Source organism: Schistocerca nitens, chromosome 8 (genome assembly GCF_023898315.1).
Source record: "Schistocerca nitens isolate TAMUIC-IGC-003100 chromosome 8, iqSchNite1.1, whole genome shotgun sequence".
Taxonomy (NCBI): Eukaryota; Metazoa; Arthropoda; class Insecta; order Orthoptera; family Acrididae; genus Schistocerca; species Schistocerca nitens.
The window spans coordinates 385,663,614-385,680,425 of record NC_064621.1 but is presented as its reverse complement, the minus strand read 5'-3'; the positions used below and the strand labels follow the sequence as shown (position 1 = coordinate 385,680,425).

Sequence of the window (16,812 nt, the reverse complement as noted above, 5' to 3'; positions counted from 1 at the left end):
GCATTTGCTACGTACAGTGACAATGACCTATGATTATTTGCACTTAGCCATTGAGGGCCTTTTTTGTGTTATATTACAAGCAGTGTTGTAGACTTAATCATTCAGCAAGTCACAAAGATAAGTAAACCTTTTTAACTCATTTGTGTGACTTTGTTATTAATTTGTAGGAGGATTGTAGAACCTCTGTTCTCCTATCGTGTTACCTGCCCCTGGGGCACAGCTGTGTAATAGTGGCAGGGAGAAATTGTGTTAGCGATGTACTGCACCAGAAGCTATTTCACAAACTCGGCCTCCACAGCAGTAGCGACGAGGCCTTTACAAAACTGGTGATGAGAGTTTACAAACACAAGTCAGATTGTAGACAGTGGTTTCTGGCATGTTTTGATGTAGGGGAAGGTGCTTTTATGCTTGAAACTTCACGGCGGGGCCTTAGTTTAACTGTCGTGCAACTTCGAGCTCAAACTCATTTCACTATATTATTTGAAACCATTTGACTGTGGCAGAAAGCAGTTGAGTTGTTACTTCCATGGGCTGCAAAAAATATGAGCAACTTTTGTGACTGACTAATGAGGACCAGCACATGCAACATTTGATGATGAGTTGACATTATCCATGACAAAGCTGTGCTGCTCAGTGTATAGATTTAGAGCAGTTGGACCCACTTTATTTGTCTACCTCAGCATGGATGGTTGCATTTCTGCTGGTGCTCATAGCCTCAGCATCTATACAATTAAATAATTTTAGTGATTGCCCGTATTATCAGCATGGCAGTATTGATTCTAGTTCAGCTTATCATCTGCCTGGGAGCAAAGAATGTATATATGGTGTTTCTTTAATGGAAATGAAGAAAGATGTGGTAAGATGAATGAAAATATCAGATGTTAGAAAGCATAAGGTTTCTCGTTCCTGGAATACTGTATTTTACTTCATACATAACTTTTTATTCAAATTCAATGAAATAAACACAGGTATCTTGAATCATTAAAAATATTTCTGTACTTTGTGACATTTCGCTTTTGTTCAGTTCTCTACTACTCTCAGTACAGATACTATGATGCACAATTTTTCCAAATGTGTGATTCATTTATCTTAAAAACATAACATGTTTTGGAAAGACATGATTCCATTATGAAGTTACTGAAAGAAAATATTATGCCATTATGCCCAGTCAGTGAAAATGTGGTCATGTCTTCCCAAAACATGTTGTGTTTTTAAATTAAATAAATCACACATTTGGGCAACTGGTACATCATAATCTCCATGCTAATATCGTGATACAGTTGTACTGTGACTTCACAACAGATAGCTCTACTACTCTTGTGCATCCATCCCATTCTCTTCCTTCATTTATTTAAGAACTTTTAATATAAGTTGACTATTTGCTATTATAGGGGGCCTAAGGGAGTGTGGACAATGGAAGCAAAAGGTCTGAAGCCTGAGAAAGATATCTCTTTCAAAGATGCCATACCAACTAAGACTCATATGGCACTTGTGAAGTTAGCAGAGGCAGGTGGTGTATATACCAAATACATTAAGTCCTTGCATGCAGACTACCTTCTGTTTTATAAATTTATTTATTCTAAAAATATGTTGTAAATGGAAATTTATTAATTGACTGCTGATGTACATGTTTTATAAAATTCACCAATTTAACCATTTACATGTGATTTAAAATGTGTTTCTTACTGTGTAAATACTTCTTTTCGCATGTGTAGTGGTTGTGATTTGCTCATTAAATTCAGATAAGAACAGTATTTCTTTTCCATATCAATGTCACATTTTTTCGATTATTTGTGATGCACCTGGGATTCTGTTATTTTACATTATTTAATAAAGTGGTTTGTCAGAATACAAATACAATAAACTGAATGGTATCAGGAGAGTCACCGAGCACCATTGAGGATAGAGAAATAAAATAAGATGGTAAATTGCTGAAGCTTTGAATCATTCCATGAGAAGGAGATGTTAGTACTTTCAACATTGCAGCCCAGTCAGCAATCATGATAATCTAATATGTAAGAAATTATCAGCCTCGATTGCGGTAATGATACCAACCTTTACCTAGGTTTCAGCCCAAGTAATTGACCCTTCTTCAGAAGATAAACCTGAGTCTATAATGTGTCTACGAGGTCATGGTCTTGGTGTTGACTTAGTACTTACGTACCACAATTTTAAAATGTGACAACGCCTATTCAGGCTGTTTTAGTTTTATTTTTAGACCATGCCCTCGTAGACATATCATAGAATCAGGTTTATCTTCTGAAGAAGGCTCAATTACTTGGGCTGAAACCTAGGTAAATGTTGGTATCATCACGCAGTCAAGGCTGATAATTTTTTATATATTAGAAGAAGATGCATTGAGACAGCACAATCAGACGAACACTGGTTGTAAAAGAAAAGAATACAGATTCATGTTCAAAATACAAGTATATTGAAAATGTGTAACTTATTTCATTCTTCAATAATAGATATTTCACTAATGAAACAATGAAATGAGGGCAGGCAAACACTCACTTGTTACTAAGTTTAGCACATAGAAAAATATGATAGCATAGAGATGTTACTAGCTTTCAAGCTACCAATTTGTTTCTACTTTTAAGTGCACCCCCCCCCCCCCCACACACACACACACACACACCGAGAGATAGAGTGAGAGAGAGGGAGGGGGGGGGGGGGCTGAGCACCAGTAGAAAAAAAATGTGTGGAGAAGATACAATTCAGAGCACACATCGGGGGACATGTAGGTACAAGTTTCATAAAAGGGAGGAATGGTGTGGAAAATGATAGGAAGGGTAAGTGGAGGGCAAACATAAGAGAGAGAGAGAGAGAGAAGGGGCTAGTGGAGGTTAGGCCAGGGAATGTGAGAGCAAGTAATTTGTTGGCGGAACAGTTCCCATCTACTCTGATGCTTGGGGGTGGGGGTTATTGTATGGCTACTGAAGCAACTATTGGTGTTGTGGTATTCAGCCTGCTCAATAACTGGGTGGTAAAGTATGCAGTTATACAAAGTTTGGCAGAGGCCATTCATGCTTGTAGTAGACAGCTTGTTATTTGTCATTCCCCTGTTATATGTTGCACAGTAACTGCAGCACACTTGGTATATAAAGTGGCTGACAGGAAATATTATAGTATAACAGGAAATGCTGCAAAATGGTTCAAATCTTATATCTCTGGCAGGAAACAAAGGGTGTTATTAGGAAAGAGACATGTATCAAGCTATCAGGCATCATCCAACTGGGAACTAATTACATGTGGGGTCCCACAAGGTTCCATTTTTCTTGTGTATATCAATGACCTTTCATCAGTAACATTACCAGATGCCAAGTTTGTTTTGTTTGCTGATGATACAAACATAGCAATAAATAGCAAATCAAGTGTAGTCTTAGAAAGATCAGCCAATAAAATATTTGTGGACATTAATCACTGGTTCCTAGCCAATTCTTTGTCACTAAACTTTGAAAAAACACACTACATGCAGTTCAGAACTTGTAAGGGGTGTCCCAAGAGTATATGTCTAACATACGATGACAAGAAGATAGAAGAAGTGGACAGTGTTAAATTCTTGGGATTACAGTTTGATAATAAATTCAACTGGGAGGAGCACACCACAGAACTGCTGAAGCGTCTTAACAAATCTCTGTTTGCAATGCGAATTTTGTCAGACATAGGGGATATAAAAATGAAAAAGCTGGCATACTATGCTTACTTTCATTCCATAATGTCATATGGGATTATTTTTTGGGGTAATTCATCAAGCCAAGCTAAAGTTTTCCAGGCACAAAAATGTGCAGTGAGAGTTATATGTGGTTTGAACTCAAGAACATCCTGCAGAAGCCTGTTTAGGGAACTAGGGATACTAACTACTGCTTCCCAATATATTTATTCCTTAATGAAATTTGTCATTAAAAATATATCACTTTTTCAAACCAACAGCTCACTTCATGGAATCAATAGTAGAAATAAGAATAATCTTCACAAGGATTTAAAGTCACTTAGTCTTGTACAAAAAGGTGTGCATTATTCAGGAACACACATTTTCAATAACTTGCCAGCAGCCATAAAAAGCTTAACAACCAATGAAATTCAGTTTAAGAGAAGCCTAAAGGATTTATTGGTGGCCAACTCCTTCTACTCCATTGATGAATTTCTTAGTAAAACCAACTGATTGGTATATAAGTACAACATAACTTCTGCACAATTTCAGTGCAGTAATGTGTTCATTGAAAATTTGTGTGTGTGTGTGTGTGTGTGTGTGTGTGTGTGTGTGTCTGTGTGTGTGTGTGTGTGTGTGTGTGTGTGTGTGTGTGTGTGTGTTAGTATAATCTAACTTCTGCACCATTTCAGTGCAGTAATGTGTTCATAGTAAATAAGTATTACAGTAGTTGTATTACCTTATAAATAAATAAAAAACTTTTTTATTTTAAATTCAGTGCATTAGTATTTGTAAAATGACTCTTAGTGTTCATTAAAAAATGACTATCATTCCACTTGGGACCTGTGGAATGGTACATTAGCTTATTTGTTTTAGTTGTAAATATTTGTCATGTATTGTTGTTTTTCTGACATGTTCCACATCCTGGAGGACCTCCTCACTACGGATCAATTGGAATGAAAGTAAATCTAATCTAATCTAAAAAAAAAATGCCTGTTGCTGGACTGGGATTGAAGGTAGTGTGTGATTGCATAGGGCAGGTATTGCATCTGAGTCTTTCACAGGTGGTGCAGGTTTGACAGTGGCTTAATAATGAAGATATTGCATAGGTTGTATGGCTGATGAATTACTACTTTGGACAATGGAAGAAATGGTGCAGGAAATTAGGCAACATATTGTCTTTCTGTAAAGGCTTGGACAATGTCATCAGCATATTTTGCTAAATCCCACTTCCCACTGCAGATTCGTCTTCTCTTATCTATTAACAGGAAACAGGTGACTGATTAAAAATGGAGGCACCATTCATACTCAGTCTGTTTGATATAAATGGATCTTTTAAAGGAGGTCATCTGAGAGATGGAAATCAACACCCAGGAAGGTTGGTTGCTGAATTGGGAGGTTGTGGAAGAAAGAACTGAGCTCTCTTTGTCATAGGTTGAGATCATGAAGTCGGTTAATCTACACCAGACAAGGTTTTTGGTGCTGAGAAGATTCCTCTAGGCAGCCCAGAAACAAGTTAGTGTAGAACGGTGTCCTGTAAGTATCTGTTGCAGTTCCACAGATTTGTGTGTAGACTTTGCCTTCAAACAAAAAAAAATAATAATGGGTCAAATTTACTTTATCAGATGGATTAGACAGGTGGGTTTGGTATCAGCAGGGTTCTTGTAGAGGAAGTGCTGGCCATGGGAATGAGACATGCTGGTGTACAGGGACAAAGCACACACAGTGGCAAGTAACAAGTCTGGTGTTAATAGGGGTAGGAACTGTGGAGAGGCAGTGGAGAAAGTGATGAGAGTCTTGGATATTGGAAGGAAGACAGTAGACAATTAATTGGAAGTGCTGGTCAGTTAAGGCAGAGGATCTCTCTCGGGAAACATTGTAACCAGCTATATCTACATCTGCATCTACACCTATACTCTGTGAACCACTGTGAAGTGCACGGCAGAGGGTATGTCCCACTATACCAGTTATTAGGACTTTTTCCCATTCCTTTCGCATCTGGAGGCAGGGAAAATGATTCTTTAAATGCCTCTTTGTGTACCGTAATTAAACTAATCTTATACTGATGGTCACTATGGGAGTGATATGTAGAGAGTTGTAGTAAATTGTAAGAGGCATCATTTAAAGCTGGTTCTTGAAACTTTGGTAGCAGACCTTCTGGGGATAGTTTCAGTCCATTCTCAATAGTCTAGCAGTTTCAGTTCTTTCAGCATTTAGTTGACACTCTCCCATGGGTCAGACAAACCTGTTACCTTTTGTGCTGCCCCTCGCTATATATGTTCAATATCTCCTGCTAGTCCTATGTGGCACAGGTCCCTTGCACTTGAGAAATATTCTAGGCTGGTTACATGAGTGATTTGTAAGCAGTCTCGTTTGTAGGCTGATTGCATTGCAATAAACCAAAGTCTGATACCTGCTTTAACCATAACTGAACGTATTTCATCTTTCCATTTAATGTCCCTACCAAGTGGTACACCTAAATATTTTTATGAGTTTACAGATTCCAGCTGTGACTCACTAATATTATATCATAGGACACTTTTTTTTCATTTTGTGAAGTGCACAGTTTTACATTTCTAGTCATTGAGACCCCCCCCCCATGAACCATGGACCTTGCCGTTGGTGGGGAGGCTTGCGTGCCTCAGCGATACAGATGTCCGTACCGTAGGTGCAACCACAACGGAGCGGTATCTGTTGAGAGGCCAGACAAACATGTGGTTCCTGAAGAGGGGCAGCAGCCTTTTCAGTAGTTGCAGGGGCAACAGTCTGGATGATTGACTGATCTGGCCTTGTAACATTAACCAAAACGGCCTTGCTGTGCTGGTACTGCGAACGGCTGAAAGCAAGGGGAAACTACAGCCGTATTTTTTCCCGAGGACATGCAGCTTTACTGTATGATTAAATGATGATGGCGTCCTCTTGGGTAAAATATTCCGGAGGTAAAACAGTCCCCCATTCGGATCTCCGGGCGGGAACTACTCAGGAGGACGTCGTTATCAGGAGAAAGAAAACTGGCGTTCTACGGATCGAAGCGTGGAATGTCAGATCCCTTAATCGGGCAGGTAGGTTAGAAAATTTAAAAAGCGAAATGGATAGGTTAAAGTTAGATATAGTGGGAATTAGTGAAGTTCGGTGGAAGGAGGAACAAGACTTTTGGTCTGGTGATTACAGGGCTATAAATACGAAATCAAATAGGGGTAATGCAGGAGTAGGTTTAATTATGAATAAAAAAATAGGAGTCCGGGTTAGCTACTACAAACAGCATAGTGAACGCATTATTGTGGCCAAGATAGACACGAAGCCCACGCCCACTACAGTAGTACAAGTTTATATGTCAACTAGCTCTGCAGGTGATGAAGAAATTGATGAAATGTATGACGAGATAAAAGAAATTATTCAGGTAGTGAAGGAAGACGAAAATTTAATAGTCATGGGTGACTGGAATTCGTCAGTAGGAAAAGGGAGAGAAGGAAACATAGTAGGTGAATATGGATTGGGGGGAAGAAATGAAAGAGGAAGCCGCCTTGTAGAATTTTGCACAGAGCATAACTTAATCATAACTAACACTTGGTTCAAGAATCATAAAAGAAGGTTGTATACCTGGAAGAATCCTGGAGATACTAAAAGGTATCGGATAGATTATATAATGGTAAGACAGAGATTTAGGAACCAGGTTTTAAATTGTAAGATATTTCCAGAGGCATATGTGGATTCTGACCACAATCTATTGGTTATGAACTGCAGATTGAAACTGAAGAAACTGCAAAAAGGTGGGAATTTAAGGAGATGGGACCTGGATAAACTGAAAGAACCAGAGGTTGTAGAGAGTTTCAGGGAAAGCATAAGGGAACAATTGACAGGAATGGGGGAAAGAAATACATCAGAAGAAGAATGGGTAGCTCTGAGGGATGAAGTAGTGAAGGCAGCAGACGATCAAGTAGGTAAAAAGATGAGGGCTAATAGAAATCCTTGGGTAACAGAAGAAATATTGAATTTAATTGATGAAAGGAGAAAATATAAAAATGCAGTAAATGAAGCAGGCAAAAAGGAATACAAACGTCTCAAAAATGAGATCGACAGGAAGTGCAAAATGGCTAAGCAGGGATGGCTAGAGGACAAATGTAAGGATGTAGAGGCTTGTCTCACTAGGGGTAAGATAGATACTGCCTACAGGAAAATTAAAGAGACCTTTGGAGAGAAGAGAACCACTTGTATGAATATCAAGAGCTCAGATGGCAACCCAGTTCTAAGCAAAGAAGGGAAGGCAGAAAGGTGGAAGGAATATATAGAGGGTTTATACAAGGGCAATGTACTTGAGGACAATATTATGGAAATGGAAGAGGATGTAGATGAAGACGAAACGGGAGATAAGATACTGCGTGAAGAGTTTGACAGAGTACTGAAAGACCTGAGTCGAAACAAGGCCCTGGGAGTAGACAACATTCCATTAGAGCTACTGATGGCCTTGGGAGAGCCAGTCATGACAAAACTCTACCATCTGGTGAGCAAGATGTATGAGACAGGCGAAATACCCACAGACTTCAAGAAGAATATAATAATTCCAATCCCAAAGAAAGCAGGTGTTGACAGATGTGAAAATTTCCGAACTATCAGTTTAATAAGTCACAGCTGCAAAATACTAACGCGAATTCTTTACAGACGAATGGAAAAACTGGTAGAAGCGGACCTCGGGGAAGATCAGTTTGGATTCCGTAGAAATGTTGGAACACGTGAGGCAATACTAACCTTACGACTTATCTTAGAAGAAAGATTAAGAAAAGGCAAACCTACGTTTCTAGCATTTGTAGACTTAGAGAAAGCTTTTGACAACGTTAACTGGAATACTATCTTTCAAATTCTGAAGGTGGCAGGGGTAAAATACAGGGAGCGAAAGGCTATTTACAATTTGTACAGAAACCAGATGGCAGTTATAAGAGTCGAGGGGCATGAAAGGGAAGCAGTGGTTGGGAAAGGAGTGAGACAGGGTTGTAGCCTCTCCCCGATGTTATTCAATCTGTATATTGAGCAAGCAGTAAAGGAAACAAAAGAAAAATTCGGAGCAGGTATTAAAATTCATGGAGAAGAAGTAAAAACTTTGAGGTTCGCCGATGACATTGTAATTCTGTCAGAGACAGCAAAGGACTTGGGAGAGCTGTTGAACGGAATGGACAGTGTCTTGAAAGGAGGATATAAGATGAACATCAACAAAAGCAAAACTAGGATATTAGAATGTAGTCAAATTAAATCAGGTGATGCTGAGGGGATTAAATTAGGAAATGAGACACTTAAAGTAGTAAAGGAGTTTTGCTATTTAGGGAGTAAAATAACTGATGATGGTCGAAGTAGAGAGGATATAAAATGTAGACTGGCAATGGCAAGGAAATCGTTTCTGAAGAAGAGAAATTTGTTAACATCGAGTATAGATTTAAGTGTCAGGAAGTCGTTTCTGAAAGTATTTGTATGGAGTGTAGCCATGTATGGAAGTGAAACATGGACGATAACTAGTTTGGACAAGAAGAGAATAGAAGCTTTCGAAATGTGCTGCTACAGAAGAATGCTGAAGATAAGGTGGGTAGATCACGTAACTAATGAGGAGGTATTGAATAGGATTGGGGAGAAGAGAAGTTTGTGGCACAACTTGACTAGAAGAAGGGATCGGTTGGTAGGACATGTTTTGAGGCATCAAGGAATCACAAATTTAGCATTGGAGGGCAGCGTGGAGGGTAAAAATCGTAGAGGGAGACCAAGAGATGAATACACTAAGCAGATTCAGAAGGATGTAGGTTGCAGTAAGTACTGGGAGATGAAGAAGCTTGCACAGGATAGAGTAGCATGGAGAGCTGCATCAAACCAGTCTCAGGACTGAAGACCACAACAACAACAAGTCATTGAGAGCAAGCTGCCAGTAATTGAACCATTGTGAAATCTTAGCAAGGTGTAACTGACTGTTTTTATATCTTCGTTCAGACTGTACTTCACTGTAGGAAACTGCATCATATGAGTTTACTGTTAATATTGTTCGCACGATGACTAATATACAACATGAACAGCAAGGGATCCAACACAGTTCCATGGGATGTCCAAGATAACTTGCTGCCCCTGTCTCTATGTACGCCATGTGATCGTGTGTTTGATAATAAGTGCAGGTGTGGTGCTGAGTCCAATGCTTTTCAGAAATTGAGAATACTGCATCTACCTTATTGCCATGATTCATGGATTTCAGATGTCATGTGAGAAAGGTGCAAGTTGGGTTTCACATGATCTATGTTTTCGAAATCCATGCTGGTTGTCATGGAGGAGGTTGTTCTATTCAAGATACCTCATTGTGTTTGAGCTCAGAAAGTGTTCTAAGATTCTACAACAAATCTGTGTCAAGGATATTGGATGTTAGTTTTGAGGATCACTTCTCCTACTCCTCTTATAGATAGGTGTGATCTGTGCTTTCTTCCAACTAGTGAGCACAGTTTCTTTGTTTGATGGATCTATGGTAGATTATAGTTAACCCTAGGATGCATGGTGCCGAAAACACACATGAATGCATATGCAGGGCCTCTAAGGCCCTGCCTTAATTTAAAATTTTCCTCTTTTCATATAATCGCTCTATGGAGTTAAATTTATTTCTGTCAAATTTATTGTCATATTGAAAGATTCCTAAGATAGAGTAACAGGATCTGGTGGGCCTGATTAACATGTTATTAATTTTTTTTAAAAACTCTAAGAGTGAATTTTTATTAGTTACATCCATTTACATACAACATATACAAATAATATTATTAATTCACTTATAAGTTGCAGTTTACATTTTATAACATTTATTACAACCAATTTCTTCAATTAAAACATACTAATTATTCACAATATTATGTATATAGTCAATATTTTGACAAAAAGTTATTATTCATTGTTCACATAAAATTGCATTTTTCTTAGTTTTCAACATGTGACAAACAAGAAGCACAAAGAACGCAACTATGTTCCTTAAAAATGTTGGTTTTACACTTAATGCATGTCATAGCAATTTTCCTGTGTTGATTATATGGACAATAATTGCATATTCTTCTTTTTCCTGAAACAGGTAGTTGGTTCGGCAATCCGACATCTTTTTGAACACCACATCTTTGCATGGCATCAACGATTTTCTTTGGAAGATTAGGGATCTGAATATGAAGTTCCATTAGTGGTCTTACCATTTCCTCTGCTAAATCTATTAGGAACAAATGCCTTTTATCACTTCTTACACTATGGTATGTCAGATGTTGGGCGGTAAATAAAATTTCACTGTTCATTGCTTCGACGTCCGTCATATTCATCCATAATGCAAATGGCCATCTTCTTGTTTGTCTCTTGCAAGTGTAATAACGAATTTTCTGGTCCATTTGATCTACTCCACCCTTCGTAGAGCTATAGAACTTTATTATATCTGGTTTCTTTTTTGCATGAGTTTCATCAATGTTTCTGCTGTGATGGATTGTGCTAATCAGAACTACAGACTTTTTATTTTTGGCAACATGACTCACCATTGTAATGTCACAGCTAAATGCAAACAAAGAGGAATGACTCGCTCTTGACGCAGATGGTTTCATCTCATTAGGAATTTCTGGTTTATTTTGTTTGATTGCTCCCACCACTGTAATTTGCTTCTGAAGCATATCTTCTACCAGCTGCACACTAGTAAAGAAGTTGTCAAGAGTAATATTTTTTGATGATCCTTCAATGCTTTTAGCAAGATCTTTCACCACATTCAATCCAAGATTTTTCTGAATAGGTTCATGGGTCTTCCTTCCCGTGTCACCAATTCCGTCTAAAGCGTATGCAGATGTAGCATCACATAACCAAAATATTTTTATGCCATACTTGGCTGGTTTAGAGGGCATATACTGGGTGAAGCTGCATCTTCCACGGAATGGGACTAGCTGTTCGTCAACTGTGAGCGAATCATTGGGAATCATTCTATTTCTACACTTGTCAAGAAATAGTTCCCATATATAGCGAACAGCTGCAAGTTCGTCATCTGCAGAACGAGCTTCACGGGTACGCCTGACATCAAATCTAATCATTCTCCTTATATCTTCGAATCTATTTACTGACATGGCGGCCTTATATGTAGAATTTGCCTTTTTATCCAAGAATAATTCTCTAATAGGGACATCCCAACTCTTCTCAACACCAGAAAGCAGTAAAAGACCAAGAAAACCCTTCATTTCAGCAAGCGAAACGTTTTTCCACGTTTTACCACGTAAAGCAGCCACTCTTCTGCCTTCAATATTTGTGCAGTTGATGATTTCCTCTAGTATTTCCTTGGAGATGAAATAGTCCCAGGCATCCCTAAGTTTACAGGTTTTCAAATCACGGGCTGGACCAGGTGCCTTCTTTGCGATATTATGGACAGGTGTACGAAAAGTTGCAGGAGGATCTAATTTCCAAATCGTTCCATTCCGACTAATGTATGTGTGGTCTTCTATTTCTTTTTGTGGTGGTTCTTCATTTTCAGGCTCTGATGAAGTAATATTATCGGAAGGATTGTCATCTGCCTCGATATTCACATCTGCGGGTTCATTGGCTGATTCTTCACTACTTACATCTTCAAAAATATTTCATTCCTCGCAAGAATCATCTTCTTCAAACCACTGAGCCACAACACTTTCAAAATTAGCTGCATTTGCACGTACTGACTCTTTTGCTTTGCGTGTCGAAGCCATAGCAAAAGGCGTGTCTCTCGAACAGCAGCTTGTGCAGCGCTAAATGAGTCATACTCGTAGCAATATGGGCCTTGCAGCAACAAACAAACTACAGTAACAATGAGGCTGACAAGAGCAGCACAGGATAACAATACTATGCAAAAATAAAACATTTGATAGCAAAAAAATTAATAATACACCGACATCGTCAATATGTTAAAGTAGTGTCTGTTATCTTTTAGTTATACTGTTACTACTGCAGCTATTGCTGCTGTTGGCACTCCTGTTGCTGGAAATACCACTACAGTTATTGTTGAATTAGTAACTGCTCCCAACCAAATGTTGAAGACACTATAGGCTAAAGAACATTTATAAATGTGTGAGGGCTTCTGAAGCCCTGCTTATGCATTCACGGTGTATGGGTAAACATATTGAATTATACAAAAAACTTAAAAAGGTATCTCGTTCAGACTTGATAAGAGGAATGTCACAGTGTTAGTGAAAGAGTACTGGAAAGTAGTTTGAAATCAAACGAAAAATTACAGATTTTTTAAAAATGAAGACATGGAAGGGCCTCAGAGGCCCTGTATATGCATCCTAGGGTTAACAGAGGGGCAAACTCAGTTGCAAATTGGGTATAGAATCTGATGGGGATTCCATCTGGGTCTGGGGCTTTGTTCAATTTTAACAATTTCAGCTGTTTCTCAATGCCATTGACACTGTAGTCAACATCATGTAGGAAAACAGCCTATTTTCAACCACTATGTGCATCCCCCATCCATTAACTGCTAGCGTCCAATAAGAATCAATCTCTTTCTGAACGGTTGGCCATGAGCTACAACTAGACTGCAAGAATCCCTCTGCCGCACACTGGGCTGTTGCTGTGTTTCGCAACAATACAGCTTTAACAGACTGACCGAATTATTCATTCAGATGTCGATGTTACTTTCATGTAGCAGTACAGCTGTGATTGTATATCTGTAAATGTTTTAGTGTGATATACAAATAAATGTCTTGTGACGGCGATTAAAATGAAGTGCTTCACAAGCAGGTGGGGAAGTTTATTTACTGCATTCATAACTTATTCACACGTGAATCTGAAACTGGGACTCCTGTTTTTGTTATTTTGAAGAAGCAATAAGAACCTCAAACCTATGTTTGGCAAGAGACCTGTACAGAGAATAATAAACAAAGGTGTCAGAGCTGTAGAAACTTCAGCAAAATTTGGTTTTGTGTCTTTTGGAAAGCACTGAAATCACAAGAAACTTGCATCACGAATGAATGGTGTTGACTACAATATTGTAAACTGCTCCTTGTTTGAAATGTAGGACTATGTAAGTAGTGAATAACCGACACCACAAACACTTGTTACAGTTATGCGTGAAAGGTAGCATTTCGTCAGTGCAAAGAATCTAAGAGGACATTGGTTTCAAATATGGTAAGAAGAGAGTTTTTAATTGAAAGAAGTCACATAGGTGACACACGAACAACAACTCTTATAAAGATGCACTATACAAGAGAAGGCATTAGTTGAACACTGTATCAGATGAAACATGAGTGAATTAGAATAATACCATAAATACCTGCTGGAAAAAGTGAGTGCTGGTACTAGCAGCTTTAAAGCTCCCATAGGAAAAGGTTCTGGGATACTTATTCTTCATGCTGGCTTTTCTTCTGGTTTCGTTCTTGAGAGTGAATTTTTATTAGTTGCAAGAAAACCAGCAGTGACTACCATTCAGAAACGAAAGTTTTCAGTTTCAGAAAGTGGTTCACTGAACAGTTCGTGCCATATCTTGTCTGGAAGTTGGTCATTGTAATTACCATGATGTTAGCAAGAAAACACGGAGTACAAACATTAGGAAAGCTGGTATTGTAATCTGTTTTAAAAATAAAGATATTCCATGCAATACAAGCCAGACTCTTGCCTAACTTGTGCAACTTGTTAATTTCTGCAAGTCACGCAACAGAAAAATACAAAGTTGACTTTCTTGCACGTGAATGTGGTCACACAGTTTTGTATTTACACATGTTTCATTGTCAGTATAATCCTACAGAGTCAATTTGGGTGCAGGTTATGTGCTATGTGAGGGGAGAAAACAAAACATTCGAGATAAGACAGTGAATTAATTTGCATGAAGCAATAAACATCCCTCCTTCAGTGTGGGCACAGTGTGTGCGGCACACTGAAAAGCTACAGAAAGAAGACTATGACAGTGAAGTGAAGATTAGATTAGATTAATACTAGTTCCATGGATCATGAATACGATATTTCGTAATGATGTGGAACGAGTCAAATTTTCCAATACATGACATAATTAAGTTAATTTAACAACATAATTAAGTTAATAAAACAATTTTATTTATTTAATTATTTTTTTATGTTTGGTTTTTTTCCTTTTTTTCTTAATTTATATCTAAAAATTCCTCTATGGAGTAGAAGGAGTTGTCATTCAGAAATTCTTTTAATTTCTTCTTAAATACTTGTTGGTTATCTGTCAGAATTTTGATACTATTTGGTAAGTGACCAAGATGAATATAAGCCTTGAACCTATCATCTTAAATTTAGAATCAAATGGGTAGAACATGGACTCAGAGAGCAATGACAATGCTATCACTATATAGACATTGGAACAAAGTAAAGTAATAATATTTCTAGCTTTTAAAGACTCATGATTTGAAAACTGTTTGTCAACATATCAACTGTATACATAGCATATGAGAACTTCTTAGACTTTATTGATTAGGAATTTGTATCCTATGAAGTTTGCAGACTGTAATGTTCAACATATTGCCCAAGGAGGAGTTACGCGTTTCCCAGCATGTTGTATGCTCTAATTACTCACGAGAATGTGTCCATATAAATTTGTCAAAAACTCCAATATTCCAACAAGTCGAGATATTGGTGGTTTTCGGTGTTATCGGTCAGCATTCCCTCAAGTTATTCACAGAAGATGGTTAATTATTTGCTTGTTCAGTTAAAAAAAAAAAGGGGGGGGGGCAATATAGTGACAGTTTTAATGATTGTCTTTTTAACTAGTCTTTGCTGCCAGTAATTCTTTTTTATGTACAATGATTTACATTTAACTACAGTCAAACATACCCCCATACTAGCATTATACACATTTTAAAAAAATACATAGAGTAGAAGCAGTTGTCAAGCAAATGTAATGATTTTAGTTTGAATGTGAAGTTAATTTTATTGCGTATTACATTTTTACTTATCATACAAATCAAATTGCAATAAACAACTATTATAGCAACCAGTTTTCATGATCTTGCCATTAGATTATCATCGATTTGAGAAAAATTGCACTTGACGTCTGTACAAAGGCGTGTCAGCTGGTCTCACCTTCCAACGTCATGTGCTGTAGCTGTAGCTGTAGCTGTGGAGCAGTAAATGCAACATAGAGACATGAAGAAAGACTTCCTCATGTAGGCAGTGGATTGAAATTGGTTTTAAAATGTATTAATCCCCTCGTAGATTTGAGCATATAATACCATGTACCATAAGAAAATGAACCTGATTGTTGTCTGTAGTAACACAGTCCAGCAAAGCGGACTTTTGTTTGAGTGCTCTCTGCCGCCCCACATGCACAGACTTCATCCCCTCCATACTTCCCTATCAGAAATGCCTTCCTAGGTGATGTACCTTTTCAGTGGTATGATGATTAAGATGAAGTAATACTCCTGGTTTCCTTTTCGTAAAAGAACATTTGTAAACAGAGTTGAGCTACCCTCAACTACAGTTCCAGTCTTGTCTGTGAGTGACTGGACATGAACTTTGTTGACAGTAAGGAGATGAATGAGGTTAATGTTGAAAGCAGGTAAAAGGTGGAATTATGGGGGTTGCCAGTTTGGGGGAGGGGAAGATGAATCCAGATGACAAGTATTGAGAAGTATTTAGCACTTTTAAGGACTTGTTGTAGGTCATATGTGACATTTCCCCAGAGTTGTTTAATTGTGGGTCTACTAGAGGCCCCCTCTTCTCCCATGGTGTGTTGTGTTGTGGGTGGCGGTGGTAGGGCAGCTGTCATATGTGCAAGAGTGTAGTGACTAGTAGCTTGCCTTAAATTTGCAAAATGTTCAGGTTATATTAAAACGAGGGACCAAAGGAATGCAGAGACATACTGCTAGATTTGTACCCATCATTTCAGCCAAAACAAGAATGCTACATAGATCCTCAGTGATGTTACATGGCAATTCTTTAAAGGAAGACTATGGATGTTTTCATGAAAGGCTGTTATAAACGTTTAGAGAAGCAACATTTGAGCACTTTACTCTTCTCAGTTCTCCATTTTATATTTAGCAGAAGAAACACAAGAACAACTGAAGAGAGATTATGGTGTCTATATTGGGATACAGTCATTTTTCCCAAAGTCTATTCATCAGTGGAATAAGAAAGTGAGAGAGAAATAATGACTTTATGTACCCTCTGCTGCTATACAGCAATTTGCTGAGTATTTATATAATTGTAGATGTGTG

General features: G+C 38.1%; 1 protein-coding gene across 2 annotated transcripts in view; it reads left to right on the top strand.

The window, feature by feature from the left end:
- LOC126198588 (NAD-dependent protein deacetylase Sirt6) overlaps nt 1–16,812 on the top strand; it is a 93,132-nt gene that overhangs the window by 39,548 nt on the left and 36,772 nt on the right. For both annotated transcript variants that reach the window (XM_049935037.1, XM_049935036.1), the window contains exon 3: nt 1,392–1,510. In XM_049935037.1, the coding sequence (XP_049790994.1) occupies nt 1,392–1,510 (119 nt within the window). The remainder of the gene's footprint in view (nt 1–1,391; nt 1,511–16,812) is intronic.